Genomic DNA, 25,227 nt, shown 5'->3' with positions numbered 1-25,227 from the left:
TGACAGATGGTTCTCACATGTATGACACACTGAACATATGACCGTCACGGGGCTATATGTAAACATACACTCTGCATACACGGGAACCCCCTTGACCCCTAACAATGGATGCAGAGCAGACCTAGGGCATTACCCATAGAACTCACCATGCAAAAAAAAGATATTCTGGTTCTGATGACATCTCAGTATAAGCAAAACAAACTCCCTTTACTACCAGGCACAATAGCTTTCCTTATGAAAAGACAATAATTTACCACTAATGCATATCCTATTGAGAAAACACAACAAATAAGATTGATACAAATGCTTACATGCTAGTAAAATACCTCATCTCGGTCACACACCCAGAACTGACCTTCACCAAGTACAGAAAGACCACACATTATAAATATGGAGATAAACTGGAATGGAAAACCAAAAAAAGCCACTCTGCATGCAGTGCAAACCTGGAGAAATAGAAAGACACAGTCCCAGGATCTGCAAGAATGCACAGAAACTATCCACACAACGTTACACCTGCATTATGGAACACATAAAAACTCTATCTATGAAAAGGCAAGACTACAAATATTACATCAGGTCTTAAACACTAATACACCTCCTATTGGGAAAACAGAACAAGCCAAGCTGCTATAGATCCCCATACAGAAATAACTGTAAAACTATATTAATACTGCCTGGAGATTATATCCTTATTCAATAAACATAATACTTAATAATACATAAAATAAAAATAAAATAATAATAATACATAAATAAAATAATACATAAAATAATACATAAAATTATAATACTACTGCCTGAAGATTATACCCTTATTCAATAAACATTCACTCGGTTAATGCGACTTCAACATTGCTCTAAGCTTCAACGGCAAGAGGAAGTGTGGAAAAAAAGGATTTGCATTCACAAAAAACGGGGAGTAGCTTGCTTGTTACGGCGGTTACTACCCCAAACTAAATAAGCCACATAGTTTACTTTCAATGCATATCCAGCATAGCTCTCTGCTTCAATGGCAGGGGAGAAAGTCTGATACTTCAAGCAAATCCAACACAGCTCTCTGCTTGTACGGCAGGGGAGAAAGTCTGATACTTCATGCATATCCAACATAGCTCTCTGCTTCAACGGCAGGGGAGAAAGTCTGATACTTCACTTTCAACACACATCCAGCATAGCTCTCTGCTTCAACGGCAGGGGTAATGTAGAAAGGTGGATCTATATACAGACAATAACCAACAAGGACTGAGTTAAATAGTCTGGGTAAACAAAGGCATGGGTGTAGCTTGCTTATTGCAGCAGTTACTACCCCTAACTATGGTAGATATTCACTTGGATGCAGTTCCAACACTGCTCTCTACATTAATGGTGCGGGTGGAAGGGAAATAGAACCAAAAGGTTACTAAGAGCCAAGAGTAACAGAAGTATGAGAGAAATAAAAAAAAAAAGTGCATAGCTTGCTGGGCAGACTCGATGGGCCGTTTGGTCTTCTTCTGCCATCATTTCTATGTTTCTATAATAAATGTTTCAAAACCGCTGATGAACAGAATAACGTTAAACAATTAAAACTCATAAAAATTCTTTAAAATTGTCCAAATATCAATAAAATATTTCAGAACAGCAGACATATCACATAATACTCAATAATTAAAACAGCAGTCAATCCAGAAAAATAAAATTAAAATGCCACCTTTACTTACCCTCTCTAGCAACTCTCCTACTCTTTTCCCTTGAAAGCACATGCCAGGAGCAGCAGCAGCTGCTGAAGCTCTGTCCTCACGGTCCTCTTCTTTAGGGCCCACAAGTCACTCACACCCCCCCTCCCCAATTAAACCCTATGACCAGTCTCTGTCTCACACGCAGACACCAGTCACCTCTCTGCCTAGTCTTATCTCTGTCTCTCACACACACCCCAGTCACCTCCCTGCCCAGTCTGTCTCTGACACACACCCCAGTCACCTCTCTGCCCAGTGTCTCTCTCACACACACCCCAGTCACCTCCCTGCCCAGTGTCTCTCTCACACACCCCCCGTCACCTCCCTAACCAGTCTCTGTCTCTCACACACACCCCCGTCACCTCCCTAACCAGTCTCTGTCTCACACACACACCCCTGTCACCTCCCTGCCCAGTCTCTGTCTCTCTCACACACCCCAGTCACCTCCCTGCCCAGTCTCTCTCTCACACACACCCCAGTTACCTCCCTGCCCAGTCTCTGTCTCTCACACACACACCCCAGTCATCTCTCCGCCCAGTCTCTGTCTCTCACACACACCAGTCACCTCCCCACCCAGTCTCTGTCTCTCACACACACACCCCAGTCACCTCCCCGCCCAGTCTCTGTCTCTCATACACACCCAGTCACCTCCCTGCCCAGTCTCTGTCTCTCACACACACCCCAGTCACCTCCCCGCCCAGTCTCTGTCTCTCCTACACACCCCAGTCACCTCCCTGCCCAGTCTCTCTCTCTTACACACGCCGTAGTCACCTCCCTGCCCAGTCTCTGTTTCTCACACACACTTTGCTTAGAGCCCCAATACTGTGTTCCCCTTTAATTTCGCAGTGGCAGATTTCCCAGTGTTGCCGCTGCCTTCTCAGCCGCACTGAAGCAGCAAACATTTATTTTAGAAAAATATGCTACAGCACTCAAGCCTTTCTTCTGGATGTTGGGATATCCCTAGGCTCCCGTGGCCTAGGGATATCCTAGGCCTGATTTTATGGCCACTGGGAGCTCCAATTGCCCGATCTGTAATCAGCATGGCTGAGCACCACTTTTACTTTAATCGCGGCTTTGCCGCACTCATTGTTGCATCGGGGGGGGGGGGGGGGGGGAATCCCCAGAGCAACCAGTCTCTTCATGCTTGCGACTCACTGCCGCTTTGGGGAATCCCTACTCTATCGCGGTTCCTGGCACGGCTGGCCTTTTTTCTTTGTGGCTCGCCGCTGTGTTTAATTTCAGCACTTCCAGTCCATGCGGCCACAGGGTCGGGCTTCTTCACCACCACGGGTCTGGACACTGTCACTCCTCCCAGCCCCCTTCAAACCACCCCACCCCCGGGCTACGAGATGCCCCCCTTCTTCTTGCCCCACCGGCCAATCAGAGGCTTCCTCCTCTCACTGGCAGGAAGAAGGGAGGAGGCTTCCGATTGGCCTGCGGGGGCAGGAAGAACGGAGGAGGCTTCCAATTGGGGGCAGGAAGAAGGAAGGAGGTTTCCCATTGGCCCGCGGGAGCAGGAAAAGGGTAAAGGGAAGTATAACTGGGGCTGTGGGACACAGGGAGCCGTGACACACTGGTTGAGAAGCGCTGGTCTAGGATTTGGGAGGCAGTTTTATATGCACAATCAGAGGTATGAACAGCACAGTACACATCAGTGAAGATTTGATGTGATTTGGAGTGAGGAAAGGAACACAAAGATGAGATTTGTACAATGTACTCTCAACCTGGTTTGATGTACTCTCTACCTAGCGACTATGAAGCTTGGTCGAGAGTACAAAAGGGTATTAAAACATGGCTATTCAAACAAGCCTTCCAAGAGTTTTAACCTAAGGATTATATACCCCTTTTAATATAAATATTTAGTTAATTGTATTATCTTTGCTCTTACTGTTCTGCTTCTTTAACTGTTTACATTTTATGATTTATTTTACTATTTTATTTGTTTTTATTATATTATGAAATTTTGCATTTACTCCTCTTCATTTAATTTTGGAAATGCAAATATTTTTAAATGAATATTTGTTAACTAATGTAAACCGATGTGATATATTCTCATGAAACTTCGGTATATAAAAATAAATAAATAAATAAAATAAAATATATGTACAAATTTCATCTTTGTGTACCTTTCCTCAGTCCAGATCACATCAAATTTTCACTAATGTGAATTGTGCTGTTCGTACCTCTGATTGTACATGTAAAATTGCCTCCCAAATCCTAGACCACCACAAAAACCTCACCTTGAGTTTGAAGTTGACACGTCTACAGTGGTATAAAAATTTGAGTAATATGTGTGCCTCCCCAGAGGGTTTCTCTCTCCCCCCCCCCCCCCACTCTACTCCCGTTCCTGTCCAAAACGGCATTTGTGCTATTTAGCTTAAATCCTGGTTCAGGCATATTGCACAGCTAACACCAGGAAAAAAGGTATAGTTATTTCAGGTGTGATAGCATGTGTTACGCTATCGCATGCAATGTTAAACACCCCTCATTTTCATAAAATCCAGCCAAACTCCTCCCTTTTGACTACATTTTTTCATACACATCTAATGATGTGTTATTGCAGGCGTTAGGGCCCTAATGTCCGCGATAACGCCATAATGCGATTTGAAAAATGACCCCCTTCATTTGTATGTTTGTTAAGTTATAATTATGAGTCACTTTGTAAAGCGTTGTGATCTACACATGGGACGACGGTTTTTTTAATGTATAAATAAATAAATAAATGTTTCCATATTACTTAGTGCAGAGCTCTGGTGGCTGTATTGGTCCTGGAAAAAAACTGGATTCTTTGCAGGATGGGATACATTTTTCTACACCAACAACCAATTAACCAAAGAGACACTTTTAAGACCACATAGGGCCCAGCCTTATGTCATCTAAATGTTGCAGATACTCCTGAGATGACTTAGGTGAGTTCTTTAGATAACAGAGCAGTCAGATGGTTTAAGGACTGTTTGGCTACTTTCTATTTTCTGATAAGAAAATCAGGAACTCCCTATTCAGAAGCATTTTAGCCAGATAATTCAGAAGTTATCCGGCTAAATTAATATTTGGGCACTTACCCCTAGATTTATCAAAATGCTATAAATATAGCAGAAATAGTGCCTGTGATAAAAGGGGGCGTGGTTAGAATAATTTCTCTGCTCTCACATTGCACAGGTAATTTCCACAAGGCGAGATAAATGTATCACGCCTGTGCTATTTATTGCTTCATGCAGTGCACTGATCAGCGCAGAGCGTCTTACCTTTTATCCCATATGCCCGTTGGGGGGGGGGGGGGGGGAGAGGGAGAGAGAGAAACACCAATTTGTTACTCTCTTTTTATACCACTATAAGAGAAGGTACTTTGAACTCGGAGTTGTGTTTGGGGGGTGGGGTAGGTTTAGGGGGGTGGTTTCACATCCAGTGTAGGAGGTACGAATAGGAAAGTACACATCGCCGAAGATTTTCTGTCATTTTAATAGATGAAAGCTACAAGAGGAGTTGATTTGTACAATGCACTCTCTACCTAGCTTCAAATAAGCTAGGTACAGAGTACAAGCTAGGTACCAAAAAGCACAAAGATAGGCTATCTAAGAAAGCCGTCAGGAAGAATACCAGGATTAGATGCCAAAGTCTTTTTCAAAACTTTATTGAAGTGGAGATGTATATATTCTTAAAGCCCGACTCTGGCCGAGTTTTGCCGTTAGCAAATGGCTGCTTCAGGGGCTCAATTAGATTAGGACTCAGATTGAAAAGACTGTAATCTGGTGTGCAACACTTTTTGACCAAGTGTGATCCGCTGTGTTATTGGTTCTTTTAGTTTAATATGAGAATCATAATCTTGTTAATGCAATGTGTTTGTTGAACTCCAACTCAGGTATCACATTTAACATACACTGCGGTTACAGAAGCTTCTGCCTCACATTCCAATGCTCATCCCCACTCCGACTAGTGATTATGGTGGGGTAGGTTTAGGGGGGTGGTTTTACATACAGTGTAGGAGGTATGAATAAGAAAGTACACATCGCCGAAGATTTTCTGTCATTTCAATAGATGAAAGCTACAAGAGGAGTTGATTTGTACAATGCACTCTCTACCTAGCTTCAAATAAGTTAGGTACAGAGTACAACAAGCTAGGTAGAAACTGCATTGTACAAATCAACTCCTCTTGTACCTTTCATCAATTGAAATGATAGAAAATCTTCGGTGATGTGTACTTTCCTATTCGTACCTCCTACTGTCTATGTAAAATCATCCCAACTCCCCCAAACCCTCCTCTGAGTTAAAAGTGCCCCCTCTTACAGTAGTATAAATAGAGTGTGACGTATTGATCTCTCTCTGTCTCTCTCGCCCGAACCGGCATGTGCAATAAAAACCTTTTTGGTCGGTATTGCGCCTGCGGCGGATTAATCAGCATATGATGTAAAAAATAGCGCAGGCGCAATAAATGTATTGTACGTTGCGGAAATTACCTATGCGATGCAGGAGCAGGAAAATTAACCTAACCACGCCCCATTTTTTATTGCGGGCGCTATTTCCGCTATATTTATAACATTTTGCTGAATCTAGGTTTAAAATTGTTATCTCTACTTGACTGATTTTTATTTACAAAGTGTATAAATAAGTCTGCAGTAAACAGTGCATATACCTCCTCTACTGATAGTACTTTAAAATATTTACAGATGGATGCAGTTGAATTACAATTGTCCAGAGTCCCTTGGAGTCTCTGGAAAATCCCAGACTGATAGTGCTTATTTATGCTGCTTGCCATCCTTTACAAGTTAACTTGCTCCCTATGACCTGCTGTGGAACACAAACCAGCTTCAAAGTTCACAGTCTGTGGACTCACTCATTCTTCCCACAGGCTAAGATACTTATCGGACTGTTAGACAAAAATTACTTTTCCCTCACAGGCCATTATCTTCATGGTCTTATTTATTTCATTATTTATTTTATTAATTTTCATATTTGTAGATTGCCTCTCCCCAGAGGGCTAAAAAGTGATGAAAATTGATTATAGATAAACAATTATCACTTCAATAAATCAATAAAAATGTACATCACAAGAACACAGGATTATGAATATAATGAACATAGATAATATAAAAACACTAAATCACGAATGGTTGGCTCACTTCCCTGGTTGAATCTCTTAAGCAATTCCTTTCCCGTCAAAGGATATTGTTGCCAACTTCCTGTGCCATGTCAGCTATCTGATTCCTTCTGATTCTGTTACTTATGGACTTGTGATATTTTCTTGAGCTCTTAGTTGCTCTAGTTGAAACTCTTTCTTCTCCTCTTTCAGCACGGGCATCTCTGCCATGGAGTCAGCTAGTCCTGACACTCTCCATGCCAGCTTCTTCTCTTTGCCCCTTGATTCCCTCTCTTTCACTTCTTGAGAGAGGACTTTGGCTCGTTCTTTCTGTTTTCCCAACCCACATCCTGGATCCAACGACATGGGGTCTCACTTCAAAGGGTATTCTTGGGGCATACTACTATCTAACCATAGGTTTACACATAGAACGTACTTATCTGGCCTTAAGAACTCATTTATAGGAATACCAATGGATAATTCTTATGTTGGTCAAATAATAAATATCACAACCCGGAAAGAATCCAGCTATCCTTTCGTATATGTCTTTTAAGACTTTTAGTTTAGAAAGGATCTGTATGGAAACTTTTGGAGATAGGATCCAGGGCCATTGAAAAGGTTGGGTAAGACAGGCGCCCACCAGAGCAGCAGGCCAGGCGGGGCACCAATGTGCTATGCAGTCACTGTCAGATCAGCGGTGGAAGTAAACTCCAGCACAGGCACTGCCAATCGCCTGGGCTGCAGGGCCACCAGCTACACCATTGGAGGCATTCTCCCAGTCTGCCAGCTCTGACAGAGTCTTCATTTCTGTATTTATATACTTCATTGCTTGATACTCCAAAGAGATAGAAGAGTTCACAGCTCTACTAGTCACTGTATGGACCTCTTTTCATTTCAATAATTGCTCTGCTGTAATAGACAGTGTAAGCCAAATGTATCTAGTTTGGCTTACACTGGCTTTTCATTAGTGTGAGAACATTTAGAGTGAGCCACAAAACATCATGCAAGATCACAAAACATCATTTCCATCATGGCTTATTCATTTAGGGGTAGATTTTCATAGGTGCGTGCGCTTCCTAGCATGCGCACGCATCCATGTGCGCGTGCTTCCCGGCAAGCCACATGGACGCGCCGATTTTATAACGTGCGCCGGCACGTGCATGTTATAAAATTGTTGGGCCGCGCGCACATGCGCACTGGATTTTGTAATCTGCGCACATAAGGGGGTGTAGCCTTTGACAATTTCACACGGCAACACATCGTGGTCTTCCCTAGTTCCCTACCCCCCACCCTATCCTCCCTTCCCCTTCCCCTCTCCGCTCCTTCACCCTATCCTCCCTTCCCCCTTCCCCTCTCCGCTCCCTATCCCTGTCCTATCTACTCCTGTTGGTTTTTTCTTATCTTTTGCTCCTCAATAGGAGCAGTAGCAAGTTGCGCCTGCTGGCAGAGTGCCGGTGCGCGCTTCCCTGGACCAGCAGCAAATGACCCCAAGCCCCGTTCCTCCCCGCCCCTCAGACCTCCCTCTTTGGCCCAGCACTTCTGCGCGTAACAGGAGTTATGTGCGCAGCCGGGTCCCATCAAAAATGCACGCGGTGCGTGCAAGACCTGGCCACGTGCATAATCCTCGGATTTTTCGCGTACAACGGATTAAATATTCGCCCGTTATAAAGCAGCCTGGGGTTTCCATGCAGGGGAGAAACTTGTAAAGACCAAACAACCTCAGTCAAAGAGGTGTTTTTGTGTAGTAAAGTCTACTGTCTTATAAAGGAGCTGAAATGACCACTGGGTACTTTTTGAATGGACATGTCAAGGTGTGTAATATTCCTCTACATAACCTTAACCAGTGGGCTATTTTTCATCTAACATAGGATATACAAAGAGCCCTCTGTAAACAAGGTGCCACATTACTGCCAGCTTCCCAGTGGTGACATGTAATCAAACAATGGCCAAGTGCTTCTTGAATTAAATGGCTTTGTTGGGATTGTTATTACTCATCCCCACTTCCATCGAGGCCACAAGCCTCTTGGCAGATTATTCTTTTGTGCCTAGAGGCTTTGATAAATGACCTACTGTGAACTTTACCAGCATACCTAGATTTATGGGTTTTATTGGCTCTTCTCTAGGTTCGCGGGCCTTAAGACACCACTGATAAATGAGTCCCAATAAACTGCAAAATGCCCAGCTGTAGCCTTCACTGGTTTGCACTGGGGAGACTGAGGGTTCTATGTACTAAAAGGCCCTTAGTTTTTTGCAGAGTATGCCCAGACATCGCCATTGAAAGATATCTTGCTCTTCTAACTAAATATATCTCACCCCGCTGTTTCCTAATACTGTGAACTGCACAGTTTATTTGGAATCTCTCTGCAAAGTGTATATAGTGTATATCGTTAATTTTCAGTCTCTTGTATATAGTTTACAAGCAGATAATAATCTTTTGTAAAGCCTGCTACTATATCATTTTATATTGTGAACCGTTATTTATATTCATTGTAAAGCTATTTGCTATGTTATGTTACACTGTGAACCGAGGTGATGTTTTGCTACGTGCCCCGGTATATAAAAATTCTTTAAATAAATAAAAATAAAGGTAGGCAAGAATTAGACATGGTCTCCATACATATTTCTGTGCTGCTGGAGTAAAAGGGAGACATTTAAGACAGGCTCCACTTTCTTATGAAATCCTTACCATGGTGGTTTCTGTCACTGAGCCGAAACTGTTGATGAAAATGTTGCATGTAACATTGACAGGCGGGCCTGCAAAAGAAATTAAATAGAGAATCACCTTTAATCAGCCTCCAACTTCAGATCATAAACCCCTTGTCTTTGAATTATTTTCCTCTGCAAAATGTCCCCTTCCCCCTTCCTGTAATTTGTTGAAACCTGTCATATTCTGCCTTTGCCTTCTTTCTTCCATCAAATAGCCTTTGAGGGTGCTACAGTAAGCTTTTCTTTGTAGGGATCGCGTTGTAGGCCTGATGTTTCAGTAGCATTTCTTTCAACTGCCTGCATCTTCTCAGTGTCCTTACCACTGGAGCTATGGCCTCCAGCAATGTAAAGAATACTCAGGGTGGGAATCTCACAGTTGACCTATATCCTTTCCTCCTGCCTCTGCCTAATCAATCAAGCAGAGCCTTAGCTCGCCTATGGGCGATATGGCCTTGGCCGTAGGCGCTATCAGCAGGGGTGCCATCTCTCTCTCCCCCATACAACCTTGGGTTCTCAAGAGCTGAGCTGTTGAGGAGAGAAACAGCTGCTGTGCCTGCTCCTGATGTCCTGCATACACTCAGGGCTGTCATTTGGGGGGGGGGGGCAGCCCATATTGGGACAAAATATCAACATTGCCGCCCTCCCTTCTGCCCACACCTGCAATTGCAAAAGCAGCGGCATTGGCCCTTCCACTCCACCCCAGCAGTTAGAAGTGCAGCCCACAGAGCTGCAGAAAGCAGTACTGGTCTCCTACCCCCGGAAGCCAAGAGGAGCGCGGTCTGCATTGCAGGGTTGGACCTCTCCAGCCCCCCCACCCACTTCACACCCAGCATTAGGAAGAACGTGGCCCTGGAGGCTGAAGAAGAAACATTGGCCTTCGCCAGTCAAGAGGAGCAAGTACATTGTGGGTGTGTCAGAGAGAGAGAGCAGAGGAGCACATATGTGTGAGGTATAATTGAATATATATATATATATGTGAGAGAGAGAGCAAAGGAGTGAAGGTGCGTGTATATGATTGAGCATACGTGTGAGTGAGAGCAAAAGTGTGTTTGTATACAATTGAGCACATGGGTGAGCAAGAGCAAAGGAGTGAGTGGGTGTGTGTATATGACTGAGAATGTGTTTGTGAGAGAGCAAAAGAGTGAATGGGTCTGTATATATGATTGAGAATGTATTAAGTGAGAGAGCAAAGGAGCAAATGTATGTGTGTATATATGATTGAACATAAGTGTGAGACAGAGGAAAGGAGTGAATGCGTGTGTATATGATTGAGAATGTGTTTGTGAGAGAGCAAAAGAGTGAATATGTGTGTGTGTGTGTATGATTGAGCACGTATGAGAGAGAGAACAAAGGAGTGGATGTGTGTGTGTGTATATATGATTGAGCATATGTGTGAGAGAGAGCAAAGGAGTGAATACGTGTGTTTATTTGATTAAGAATGTATTTGTAAGAGAGATCAAAGGAGCGCGCGCTTGTGTATATGATTGAGAATGTATTTGTGAGAGAGTAAAGGAGTGAATGTGTGTGGATATATGATTTAGAATATGTTTGTATGAGAGAGTAAAGGAGCAAATGTGTGTGGATATATGATTGAGAATGTATTTGTGAGAGAGTAAAGGAGTGAATGTGTGTGGATATATGATTGAGAATGTATTTGTGAGAGAGAGTAAAGGAACAAATGTGTCTGTGTATATGAGCATTTGTGTGGGAGAGAGCAAAAGAGTGAATGTGTGTGTATATATTGAGCATATATGTGTGAGATAGGAAAGGAGCATGTGTGTGTGTGCGTATATGAGCAAGTATGTGTGATTGAGGGCAAAAAGCTCATGTATATGATTGAGAATGTCTGTGTGACAGCAAAGGAGTGTGTTTGTGTGTATATGATTGAGAATGTGATGGAATGAACGAGTGTGTGTGATTGTGCATGTGTGACAGCAAACAAGACTGTGTGTGTGTATGAGCATGTGTAGAGAGCATGTGTGTGTATATGATTCAGCATGTCAGAATGAGCTAGTGTGTGTGTATATGATTGAGCATATGAGAGTGAATGAACATGTGTGTGTATGATTGTGCCTGTGAGAGAACGAGCATATGTGTGTATGACAGCATGTGAGAGAGTGAACGAGTGTGTGTGTATGTGATTGAGCATAAGAGATAGCAAGAAATTGAATGAGCATGTTTGTGTGTGTGTGTATGACAGAATGTGTGAGAAAAAACAAGCATTTGCATGTGTGTGTGTGATTCAGCATGTGAGAAAGTGAACAAGTGTGTGTGTGTTAGAGAGAAAGGAGAAAGTTTGTGTGCAACAATCCCCTCCCTTCTCCTGGTTAATCTGCGACAATCTCAGGGTATCTGGAAATCAAAAGTTCACAATTATAGAAAGCAGGAGATTTTGAAATCCTTATTAGTTTTAATTATATGATGTTATTTGATATATCTGTTGTTTTGAAATATTTTATTGCATTTGGAAAAAGTTATGAGTTTTTAATTATTGGATCCTGCTCTATTTATCAGCTGTTTTGTAATTTTTTTTTTTTTTTACTATGGTTTTACCATTATGATTGATGGTTTATATTTATTGATTTTGTTTGATGCTTTATGAGGACTGGTGTTGTTTCTGGTTTTTATTTGTTGCACTGCATACAGTGCCTGGCTTGTTGCGGTTTCCAGTTCAGTTTTTCTCTGCATGTTTTTATTTATACTTTATGGTCTCTTCTGTATTCATTGAGGGTCTGTCTGTGTTTTACACATGTGACCGAGATAAGGTATTTCTGTGTAGGGATTTAAAGCAGATTGGCTTGGTTTTTTTTCCTAATAGGAGGTGTATTGGTGTTTTAGGACCTAATGTAATATTTGCGGTGTTGCCTTTTCATAGGTTGGGTTGTTACTGTTTGAGTGCTGGCAGTTAGTGTTGTTTTGAAATTGATGATTTACTATATTGTAATTGTAATTTAGTTTACTCATGGCTGTCCCAGGGCCAAGCTCACACCCATAACGTGTTACCACAGGCCTAATACCATATGGGTTCCAAATGTCTTTTTAACTTTTCTTGTAGGGTTTTCTGGTTGGAACCACAGTAGTGTATGGAAATACAATATACATGTTATAAGTGATATTTTTACTCCAGAAAGTCCTTTTTCATGTGAAATCTGTTATTATAAATGCATAATTTATAATTGTGTGTGGGGAGGGCACGACCTGGGAGAAGGGGGATGCAAGTCTGTAAGCTTCACCTAGGGTGCCTAATACTCATACGCTGGCCCTAGAGAAGTGTGTAAGTTATGTTTGGCTGGAAGATGACTGTGAAAGATGAGAGAGGAGGAAGAGGAAGGAGGAGGATTTGGGGGTAAAGGGTTTTCAAGAGCAAGGATGCAGCTGCTGTGGGGAAGGACAAGGGGGCCAGAGAGCTGGAGATGGTAAAAGGAGAATATCAATCAAGGGAGAGATGAAGGACTGAGAGGAGAGAGTTGGAGAGGTGTAGGATTGGCACAGAAAACTGGAGAGAGAGAAGGGAGATGAAATTAGATGAGTGGGTAGAGAGGCAGAGATAAAGAGAATGAAGAAAAAGGAGAAAAGAAAGAGCAATAATATACAAAGATGTAGAGAAGGAACTGAAGAAGTCAGGAGGAGAGAGATGAAGTGGAAAATGATCAGGAGTCCTGGTAAAGGAGTTAGGAAACCAACAAGAGGAAAGCAGTATAAAGAGATAAAGACCAAAGTGACTACAAAAATCAAACATCCAGACAGCCAGGGTAAAAAAAAGTATTTTATCTTCATTTTACTGAATGGAATATATCAGCTTTGGGAATGTGCGGCTTATGATATCTTTTTATCAAGATATACTACAAGAGGAAATTTATTTCTGTTTCTCTTTCTCTGGTGTTGCATGGCATGCAGAATTTGGCTTCTTGGGGTTTCCAGTTTAGTTTTTGAATAAAGACTCATGATGGCGCCAGGATTCCCTTACTGGATCCTGTCGAGCTGGAAGCCCACAGGCGCAAGAGGAAACTGCTGGGTCAAAATAAAAATCAAAACCCCCTACATGTAACAGAGTCTCCCAGCTCGAGGTGTTTTATGTTGTGTTCAGGGTGAGGGTGCACTTTTTCACTTGGCCATAGATGCCTAATGGCCTGGCTACGGCTCTGCAATCAAGCATAGTTAGCTTTCCCAGTTGCTTTATCACATTAACTGGCTACCTTGAGGTCATCTGAGATGATTATTTCTGTGTCCCTTTCTTGTTTAACAGTTTTCTATTCTTGTCCTTCTAAATGAAAGCAGATTTTTGAGCTTCAAAGTTATGACTTTACATTTTTAGGGCTGAAGCTCATTTTCAAAACGCTTGGTCATTCTCCCAGTTCTATTTTTTTGCACCCCTTTCGGTGTGTCTACTCTCTTACAGATTTTGTTTCTTTTGTAAACGAGCATATTTTCCCCTCATATCCCTAACAAAGATATGGAAAAGAGCCGGTCCTAACACTAAGCTCTGGTTCCTCCCCTGGTCCCAGTCACTTTTTTGTCAATAAAGTAAAACCCCATTGACCACCACACTCTGTCTTCCGTTGCTCAACTAGTTCCTCACCCAATTTACAACTTTCTGTCCTGCTCCCCTACAATCAGCTTGTTTACCAGTCTTCTAGGAGCAATAAGGTCAAAAGCCTTCTTGAAGTCCAGATAGGCAACATCTATTGCAACTCCCTAAACTATTAGTTTTGTCACCTCATTAAGGAAATCATTCAAGTTTGTCTGACAGGATCTTCTGTGAGTGAAATCATGTCATCTAGTGCCCTGTAATCTCTTTCAAGAAGTTATGCTTTATTTTCTTTTAGTATTGTTTTCATGGCTTTCACCGGCTACTGAAGTTGGTGTAATGGGTTTATAGTTGCCGTTTCCTCCTTGGTCCCATTTTAGTCTAGTGGAACCAAGGGACTACATCCATCCACTCTCCTCCAGTGTCATGGAACGGGCCGCATTTTGAGAGACAAGTTGAATAGCGTTATAAGGGGAGCCATCAGCACATTCTGCAGTGTTCATTGGCTCCCATAGTCTTATCCACTCTCCTTCTTCCCCTGAAAAATGAATTTATACTAATTTCACATTATTTAATGCTTTAAACCTGCCACCTTCTCCTTCTGTAAATGCTTAGCAAAAGAACTTAAGAGTTCTTACTTTTGCAATGTTTTTCTCTTCACAAATTCCACTTTCTTCCTTTTTTTTTTTTTTTTAGCTATTTCCTCTTTTGTTTTACATCTGTTTCTTATGTATCTCAAGAAGGATTTATCTCTTTTTATTGATTGGGCAAGTTTCTCCTCTGGGCCTTTGCTCGTCTAATGCCCTCCTTGATTCTCTTTGTTTTGCCTAATAATTCTGTGCTTTTTTTTTTTTGTATATGCTTTGAATGCTAATCTCTATATTCCGTGCCATTACTGCTACCTCCTTAGAGCACTATATTGATCTCTTTCTCCCTTTCCTTGTTTGGTTCAGGTCTTTGAAAGTGAGTCCTTTTAAGAAGCTGCGAGGCCTTCTAATCCTTTCCCTGCACTGATTTAATTCAGTTATTCTTTATTTAATTAATTTATTAGAATTTTAATCTCTCTCTCCAAATAATGCTCAAAGTGGCTAAAAGATAGAATGAAATAAAATAACTGATTCCCAAAAATAAGCCCTCCTGCAAACTTGCAAATACTAAAAATAAATAAATAAATAAATATTCCTCAGCAGGCTAGATCAGAGCTTCCCAAGCCCAGTCTGATGACCTCACAGCTAGTTAGGGTTTTCAGGATATCCACAACTAATATCCATGATTATATATTCGTGTGCATGACAGACCCAGTATATGCCCATGTATGTCATACATATAGAGCCTGGTTTCTTTAGGTGGGTTTACATTTTAAGTTCAACAGTTGACTCATTTTCAATGTGGAGCAGCATATCTTAATCATATAAAGTTGTACCTTCTCCCAATTTTTTCCCGGTGTGTAGATACCACTCTTTCACCAAAACTCGGAAGATATTTTTCAGCCTCCCAACTGTATCCTCATCACTCATTCTTTGCATACAATGTGGTGGCTTTAACCCTCCATTAGAAAATTCTAGGATCCTCTGCTTTTTTCCACAGTGGGACTATTCTAGGCTTATTAAGAATAGCTTTTCCCTTAGATAAGCAGCATGAATTAGCCATGCTGTCTGGGACGTCCTCTGGGCGGCTAGGTGGCGGAGCTCTCTTAGAACACTGAGTCTTTTCAGTGTAGTGCGCCTGCTTGGATCTTCCCACGCTGCCCCGAGCTCCCTCAGTTCATTTTTTTCAGCTCGCCTAACTGCAGGCAGAGCTCTTCTTCTCCTCACGCTTTTTCATCGAGATGCCGCAGCCACCGGGATTCAAGTTTTGCCAATGTGGCAAAATTATGTCGGTGACCGGACACGCCAGATGCTACATCTGCCTCTGACCAGAACATGACCAGACAAGCTGCAAGGACTGTGGATACATGTCCCCCCGAGCCCAGCGACAAACGGCTGCCAGGATCACCAAACTGCATCGGGATTGTATGCCCCTTCCAAAGACTTGACTAAGTCTTCTCCAGGACACTCCCGGATCTCCAAAGCATCGACGCATCGTCGACCCTCCTCGGTAGGGCCTCCCGGTTCGTCCGGGCCAGCGCTGAAACGAGCTCCCACGGCACCAACGCACGATGCAGGAGATGCGTTGACGGTGTCGATAGCGCCGAAGACGCCATCTGCGCCGAGCAGTGTTGAGCCCCTGACACATCACCGATGCACCGACGCGTCTGACTCGGGGAGCCGATAGTGCGATTTAATACCGAAGCACAAACATAAAACATTGATGACGCACTGAAGCAAGTTGACGCCGACGCCCTCGACACACAGTGTCACCAAAACATCAAAAAAGCACTCATCAGGGCACAAATGACCCAGGGAACCCTCCCTACTCTTAGTGGTGGACTCTGATGTGGCACCTTCTTTTCTAGCCACCTCTCACAGTTCCTCGGCCTCATTCAAGGTTTACTCTGGCCTGTCCACTGCCTCACAGCATAGGAAGAAATCAGGCCTCCAGGAACCCTTGCAAAAGAGACACAAACGGCCTCCTATGGACCCACTTCAACCATGAGGTCCAGACACGGACATCCTATTGGCTGCAGTACCATCCAACGGTGCTCACAGGGAGCCTAGACCAGTACCCAGCGATGCTCACAAAGAGCCTATGCCGGTCCCTCTCAGGACACCTTGGCTTCTCAGGCAATGTCTCAGATTTCCCTTATACTTTCTCAATTTCTTACTACCGTTGAGCAACAGGGAAAATGTCCAGCCGAGATACCCCTGGAAGCCCCTCCATCGCTGCAGGAAAGCCTCAGTCCAGATCCTTCTCCTCCCGGCCCATCTCCTCCTAGGGATGTTTCCCCTCAACCTTCCACTTCACCAGGATCTTCTACAGGGTAACCCTCTGACCCTGCGGAAGAACAACCAGAGCCTGTGTCTCCACCGGAGGAACTATCGTACTCCAAGTTCATGGAAAAAGTGGGGCAAGGTCTCAACATTGAGACTAGGAAAATTCCTGACCCAAGAGCAGAAGTCCTGGGTATCCTTAAAATATTTGAATCATCTTCGGAGCCCTTGGCCTTGCCCTCTCACGCTGTCCTGGATGCCGTCATGACCAGGGCCTGGTAATCTCCCTTTGCGGGACCACCTACCTCTCGCAAAACGGACTTGAAATTCTGTATGCGGCAGTCAACATTTTATTCCACAGTGCAACTTCCTCATGCCTCTATAGTAGAGTCTGCTATGCACAAGGCCAAAAAAATCATGTCTACACTCAAATACTCCACCCAGAAAAGATTCCAAATACTTGGATGACTTTGGAAAAAGGGCTTTCCAATCTGGGATACTGAATGCAAAAATTCAACAGCACCAGTTCTATATTACTTAGTACCTATACGAATGTCTACAATTTCTAAAGCCCCTGCTTCAGGAGGTGTCCCCAGACCACCGACCTCCTGAACAATTCCACGACTTACAGGAAGGATTACAGCACCTCCTTCAAACTGTTTATGAAGGGTTCGATACTTCGGCTAAGTCCACGGCCAGTGCCATTGCTGCCCAACGCTTAGTATGGCTTCGAGCGAGCGCCATTTGCGAGAATGTGCACGAAAAACTTGCCGACCTTCCCTGTCTCCCGGATAATCTCTTTAGAGACAAATTGAGAGAGACGGTAGTTCAGCTTAAGGAGCAGAAGGTGGCCATCATGTCACTGACTACTCCTTCCGATACCACTTCCTCTAGATGATTCTTCTCCTATAAGAAGCCTTATTATCCGCAATGTCCTTACCGGCCTTACCCGTCCTACCGGCCTGCACAATATGCACCAAGTAGTCCTCAGTCTTCCCAACAACAGGGGACTCAACAGCGCCAACACATTCCTCGGCAGCCTCGTCCGCCTCAGGACTCCAACCCCCCTAAGCCCCCTCAGGGTTTTTAGGGCAGGTGAACCCATCACTACCGCTTCCAGTGGGGGGCAGGCTCTCCCACTTTTTTCCAGCATGGAAGGCAATCACATCCGACCTTTGGGTTTTACAAATCATACAGGAAGGCTACTCCCTCAATTTTCAATCCATCCACACCTGGTGCACCAGAAACACCTAACTGCAAAGTACGGACCCCTGCAACAGAAATTCAACAACTTGCTTCAGTAACAGTGCATTCGCGAGCTACCCTCGGCGCTGTTCCGCCAGGGCTTTTACTCCTAATACTTCCTCATACCCAAGAATTCGGAAGGGTTACGACCCATCCTAGATCTGCATTCTCTCAACAGACACTTGACAAGGGAAAAATTCAAAATGATGTCACTCAAGTCCATCCTTCCCTTCCTTCACCCCAAGGATTGGATGTGTTCACTGGACCTCAAGGATGCCTATTCGCACATACCGATGCATCCCATGTCCTGGTGGTACCTATGCTTCACGGCCACTGGCCGCCATTTCCAATACAAGGTGCTTCCATTTGGCCTCTCCTCAGCCCCCAGAGTTTTTACGGAATGCCTAGCAGTAGTGGTGGCTCACCTCTGACGACGGGGTTTTCAAATATTCCCCTAACTGGACGATTGGCTACTGGTGGCCCCAACCCATCCCTCCTACAGACCAATCTTCTTGCAACCATATACTGCCTGGACAACCTAGGGCTGCTTATCAATTATGAGAAATCGAATCTGCAACTGACTCAGATCTTACAATTCATTGGGGCTCATATCAACACCATTTGGGACAGAGCCTTCCTCCCAGAATCCTGGGTCCTTGCCCTGACATCGCTCACTGGCCGCCTCCAGGAGGCCACCTCTGCCCCTGCTCACCAGATACTGACTGTCCTCAGCCATATGGCAGCATCTATCTATGTCATTCCCCACACTCGCCTTCACATGCGTCGTTTACAATGTGGTCTGAAGTCCCAATGGAACCAGTTCTACAATCCTTTCTCCACTCCTATCACCCTCACATCCAGCATGAAATGGGATTTGAAGTGGTGGCTGACACCAGCAGCTCTCACGATAGGAGCACCTCTGTGGACCCCAGCACATCACACCGTCCTCACCACAGATGCTTCCACCAAAGGATGGGGCGCTCACCTAGTCCACCTTCAGACTCAAGGCCTGTTGTCTTCCTGGGAATGATCGCAACAGATCAACCTCTTGGAGCTCCGATCCGATCGAAATGCTCTTCGAGCCTTCATACAAGCACTCCAAGGGAAGACAGTCATGGTCCACACGGACAACCAAGTAACCATGTTCTATATCAACAAGGAAGGAGGGTCCGGTTCCTGGAACCTTTGCAGGGAGGCTGTGGGGATCCTGGAATGGGCAGAGACCAAATCCATCACCCTACAGGCCACATACCTACCCGGCATCAACAACTCCAGAGTTGACAGACTGAGGAGAATCTTTCACCTCCACGAGTGGGAACTCCATCAGGACATGGCGGAAAAACTCTTTCAAACCTGGGGCCTGCCACGTGTCGATCTCTTTGCCACAGAACAAAATCAAAAGATACAAACATTCTACTCGGTGTATCCCAGTTCCCGACGACTAGCGCAGGACACATTCCTCATCGACTGGACGGGGGGGTCTACTCTGTGTCTTCCCCCCTATACCTCGAATCTCTCGCACAGTCCAGAAATGCATCTCGGACAAAGCAGACCTCATTCTCATCGCTCCAGCATGGCCAGGCAACTGTGGAACGCATATATAGTTTGACCATTGGTGGACCGTCCGATTACCCTGGGCAGCAGTTCAAGCCTCTTCACCCAAGAGAGAGGCTCCCTGCTTCATGTGCTTCACTCATCTCTGAATCTCGCTGCGTGGAGATTGAAAGGCTGGTACTCCACCACCTGAAACTTTCCCCTCAGCTTCTGGATATTTTAGTTTCCTCCAAGAAACCCTCCACAAGAATTAATTAGCAAAGGAAATGGGCCCGTTATGCTTCCTGGTGCTCAGAAAACGAAACGGACCTGTTCACCTGTCCGCCTGAGCGACTACTGGACTACTTCCATCTAGTGGTTAGAGCAGTGGACTATGAACCAGGAGACCAGGGTTCAAGTCCTGCTGTCGCTCCTTGTGACATTGGGCAAGTCACTTTACCCTCCATTGCCTCAGGTACAAAAACTTAGATTGTAAGCCCTCTCGGGATAGAGAAATACCTACAGAACCTGATTGTAAACAGGTGTGATATCTCAATTGAGATCGAATGTCGGTATATAAAAAATAATAAATAAATAAATAATCTACCAGAAGGGACTAGCCATGGCTTCGGTCAGAGCTCAGTGCCATAGCAGCCTACCATTCTCTGTACAATGAAGCCCCAATCTCTTGTCACCTGCTCATCTCAAGATTCATGAAGGGGGTTTTATGTCTCCGGCCTCTGATCCAGAAACCTCCAGCTCCATGAGATTTAAATGTAGTACTAGAGCAATTGATGCTACCGCCCTTTGAACCACTGGACACTTGCCATCCCAGGTTCCTCTCCTGGAAAGTGCTCTTTCTGTTCACCCTCACCTCTGCATGACAAAGTTACACTGCATATGCATCCCACCTTCCTTCCTAAAGTGGTTTCAGTTTTCCACCTCAACCAATCCATTGCCCTTCCGACCTTTTACCCCAAACCACATAACAATGAGGGCGAGCGTAAACTACACACTCTGGATTGTAAGCGAGCATTCGCTTACTATAAATGCCACATGTAAACTCACTGACCACAGAGCCTCCCAGCTTTTTGTGTCATTGAACCCTAACGCCCCAGGACTTCTGGTTTCCAAAAGGACTCTTTCGTCCTGGATCTCAAACTGCATACAATTCTGCTATCAGAAACGTTCGGAGACCTTGTCTGCCTCCCCTAAGGCTCACCAAGTCCGTGCTATGGCTGCTTCAATAGCTCACCTTCTTGAGGTACCCATTCTAGACATTTGCAGAGCGGCCACCTGGTCTTTGCTGCTCACGTTCACAGCTCACTACTTTTTAGACAAGCAGACTGCAGCTGATGCAGACATGGGCAAAACAATTCTCAGATCGGGCACTTCTTGAAAGCTGCAAAGACAACAGTAACAACTATCCGCCTATCTTCTCTACTGTCTTGAGCGCACTGCCTCAACTCATCATTAGGACATGATAAGAGAATTTGCGCTCAAAACATCAGCTGGGGACTCCCAGACAGCATGGCTAATTCATGCTGCTTATCTACCGGAAAAGAGCAAGTTTGCTTACCGTAAATGGTGTTTTCCGTAGATAGCAGATGAATTAGCATTGCTGACCCTCCCGCCTGCCCAGACAGTTATTGTTCCATTTCCTCTTGCTTGGATACGGACTGAGGGAGATCGGGGCAGCTGTCTGGGACGTCCTCCGTGCGGCTAGCTGGCGGAGCTAGTTAGTGTAATATGCCTGCTTGGATCTTCCCGTGCTGCTGCACTGTACCTTTTCCAAAGAGGCTTGTTCTACACCTCCTATCGGTCAATCACCCTCAAACAAAACCTGAGGGATATGTTAGTTATTTCCTGCTTTAAGGACTGGACTAAATATAGTTCAGGGCTACATGCATTCATTGTGTGCATCCTGAAAACCCAACTGGATATGGGGGATCACTGGGACAGCTCTGGGAAACCTTGAGCAAAATGTCTTAGGGGTTTCAGCAGGAAATTTATTACTAGACTGTGGACTTACAAGACAGATCTGGTAGCAACGGTCAAGAGATCTGCATTCTGGTAAAAAAGCTGTCTGTTTTCAGAAATCTTGATTATTGATTCACGAACTCTGCAGAGATCCCTTTTTTTAGTACCAGTGCTAAAAACAGTTGTCGGAGCTGGGAATAAATAGTTCTGTATTTCTCAGTCTTGATGCACAAACAACATGGAATCTACTAAATCCAATTAGCCTCCCATTAGCTCCATACTCCCAAACATTTTTTCGGTGTATGGCTTTGAAGATTGGTATATAATTTTAAAACTGGATTTTGTAATCTCAAGTGCATGTTTCTTAATAAAGTGCAGTTATATTTATTTATTTATTCAAAATATTTATATTCTGTTGATAATGGTATACCATGCTAAACTGATTGCAATTAACTTTAAACATAAATATATACATAAAACACAATAAAATTAGATTAAAAATATAACTAAAAACTATCATAACTACCATGAAACAGCAATAATTATAAGAACTTAAAATTTGCAGTTATAGGAGGCCAACCTGGTGGTTCAGCTGGTAAGTGCTATGCACTGCCATGCAGATGGTCACTTCTTTGATCCCCAGGTCAGGTCTTGCACTCCCTGGGTTGTCAGGACTGGGGATACCACAGAGGCAACATTGGAAGGAGGGAGTTATGGTCATTGCTAAAGAGGGACACCTAGTGGCCAGATTCAGGGCCCATGTCTGCAGCATTCTGGAAGGAGCCCTGGTGTATGGCCTTTGGCCCAAGATCCTCACTGCAATGATTGGACTAAGCATAAGTTGGGGGTGGTGGGGAGAGAGAAATAAAACAGGAAAAAAAATCCCTAGGTAGTTACAAATTAAGGTTCATGGCACCAGATCCCGGTCCTAGTTCCAACTGAGCTGGACACACAAAGGAGCAAGAAGAAACTGCAGGAACAAAAAAACAAAATAAAACAACTAACAGGCCGATACAGTACAGTGCGCTCCAACGGAGCACACTGTTTACCTGCCATTGGACGCGCGTTTTCCCTTACCCCTTATTCAGTAAGGGGCGGAAAACGCGCGTCCAACCCGCCAAACCTAATAGGGCCCTCAACATGCAAATGCATGTTGAGGGCCCTATTAGGTATTCGTGTGCGATTCAGAAAGTAAAATGTGCAGCCAAGCCGCACATTTTACTTTCAGAAATTAGCGCCTACCCAAAGGTAGGCGCTAATTTCTTCCGGCACCGGGAAAGTGCAGAGAAAAGCAGTAGAAACTGCTTTTCTGTGCACCCTCCAACTTAATATCATGGCGATATTAAGTCGGAGGTCCTGAAGAGTAAAAAAAGTTAGAAAAAAAAAGAAAAATTGGAAGTCGGCTGGCGGCTGTCGGGTCGAAAACCGGACGCTCAATTTTGCCGGCATCCGGTTTCCGAGCCCGTGGCTGTCAGCGGGCTCAAGAACCGACGCCGGCAAAATTGAGCGTCAAACCCACTGACAGCCGCCGCTCCTGTCAAAAAGGAGGCTCTAGGGACGCGCTAGTGTCCCTAGCGCCTTCTTTTGCCCATTTCTATTGCTGGGCCTCATTTAAATACTGTATCGCGTGCACAGGCGAGTGGCCTGTGCGTGCGGACTTTACTGAATCGGCCTGTAAGTGCAGTTATTGTAGCATGCAGTAATAAGTGGTTGTCACTGCTGAATAGGGAGGGTCACAGGATGGAACCATAACATTATGTTTGTAAAGATTTAGATGATAAGATACCTTTTCAGTTGTACTCAGAAAACTTAGTAAATATCCAACAACTGCCATGAAACTGTAGCAGTTTTTGTTTTAATGACTACTCCGTTCTGACTTGTTGTAAATCAGTTTTGTACTCTGCTGGGTATCTGATGCCAGGGATATTAAAGATTTTTTTTTTTAACTGAGATTAATACCTGTTTTCTTCAATGGAATTGAATGTCTTGTTGGATTGATACAAAAATTGTTTTAAAGCTTTTACCTCTAGAAATGGGTGTCTTGTTGATTTAGCACAGGACTTCAAAGCCTTTTACTGCTAGGATAGTATAGACTTCTAGTAGGTGCTTTGGTGCTGGAGACAATGGGATTCTTTGCAGACCATGATCACCTTTTGTTGGAATAACATTCAAGTTATCGTACAACAGCGTTTCCCAGCCCCTGTGTGGTGGCTGCAATGCAGGGAGGCCGCGAAAAAAAGACTGATAAGGAGTTAGGGCACAGCTGCAGTCTTCATTTTCTTTCCTTTCCTGGCCTGCAGGATGTCCTCCTTCCAGCGGGGGGAGGTCAGAGAGAAGCACTTATCTGTTGCTGCTGCTTTCCCCTCTGCTGGCTCTCCTCTGCAATCGAAATTGCACAGGGCCCTGTAAGTCTTGTGAGACCTGCTGGCCTGTGCAGTTCCGATTACAGGAGGAAGCCAGCGGAGGAGGAAGCAGCAGCAGCAGCAGCATCAGGTAAGCACTGCTCATAGACTCCGTCAGTTCCATGACATAGGAGAGAGAGAGAGAGAAGGTACAGCTGAATGTGCCAAGGGGGCCTGGGGGAGGGGAAGCTGACTGTGCCATGAGGTGTGGGGGAGAGGAAAGGGGAGGAGGGCTGGAGGGAGAGGGAAGGGAATGGGCGGTAATGATTCCAGGGGGGAGGGGTTGAGAGGGAAGATGATGATGCCTGGGGGGGGGGGGGGGGGGGGGGAGGAAGGGAAGAAAAAGTGATGCTGCCAGGGGAAAGGGAAGGGAAAGCTATGAGGATGCTAGGGGTGGAGGACGAGTGGAGAGAAGGTGATGATTCCTGAGGTAGATGGAATAAAAGGTGATGATGATGATGATGATTTCAGTGACATGGAGGAATAGAGAAGGAAAGAGAAAGTTATGTTCCTTGCACGTACCTGGATCAGACCAGACTCCTGGGTTGTACCTCCCTTCCAGCAGATGGAGACAGAGAAAGTTTTTCTGACACTGCTACTTAACCACACGTGCTACCTGCAGTTCCTCAGTATTTCTCTGTCTCCCAGCAGATGGTAGATGGGGGCAAACCTGCAGTACTGCGACTGAGACAATTGTTTTTTCTTCCTTTTGAGCCTTCCTCCCGGGGATTTATCATTTTCCTGAATCCTGATAGGTTTTCCCTGTCCAGTTGAGGCGGGCAGTTGGTGATCTTTGTGAGTGCCCGACCTATGCGCCCATGGGGTATAAATCTGGTGGTCCAGATCCCTTCCCTTCACGAGGCTGCTTAGACAGCTGCAGGCTCTAGTTACATTTTTTTGTCTGAGATAGCCTATATTTTCTTTTGTAGGCTCCATCTCAGTTGGGTACTTTTCTTTAAAGTTAAAAAAAAAAAAAAGCAGTTCTCAGCTCTGGCTGATCGGCAACCCTTCCTCCTCACTTTTTAAAGTGGAGGTTTTATTCTTTGTTTATTTTTAGCGGCTCCCTCCTCTGTCACCAGCAGCATGCAGTGATGGGCCACTGGTCAGCCTGCCGCGTGTGCGGCTCTACTCGGTCATGGCTTAGCCGACTCTGCCTCTGTGCCACGTGTTCTGAGGG

General features: G+C 44.5%; 1 protein-coding gene across 1 annotated transcript in view; it reads right to left on the bottom strand.

Annotated features, from left to right (window-relative positions):
- The window catches only part of GLRA4 (glycine receptor alpha 4), a 189,598-nt gene that overhangs the window by 134,846 nt on the left and 29,525 nt on the right, over positions 1 to 25,227 (bottom strand). The window contains exon 2 of the mRNA XM_029607369.1: positions 9,473 to 9,540. Coding sequence (XP_029463229.1) covers positions 9,473 to 9,540 — 68 coding nt within the window. The remainder of the gene's footprint in view (positions 1 to 9,472; positions 9,541 to 25,227) is intronic.

Source organism: Rhinatrema bivittatum, chromosome 6, assembly GCF_901001135.1.
Source record: "Rhinatrema bivittatum chromosome 6, aRhiBiv1.1, whole genome shotgun sequence".
Classification (NCBI taxonomy): Eukaryota; Metazoa; Chordata; class Amphibia; order Gymnophiona; family Rhinatrematidae; genus Rhinatrema; species Rhinatrema bivittatum.
This window is presented reverse-complemented; position numbering and strand designations above follow the sequence as displayed.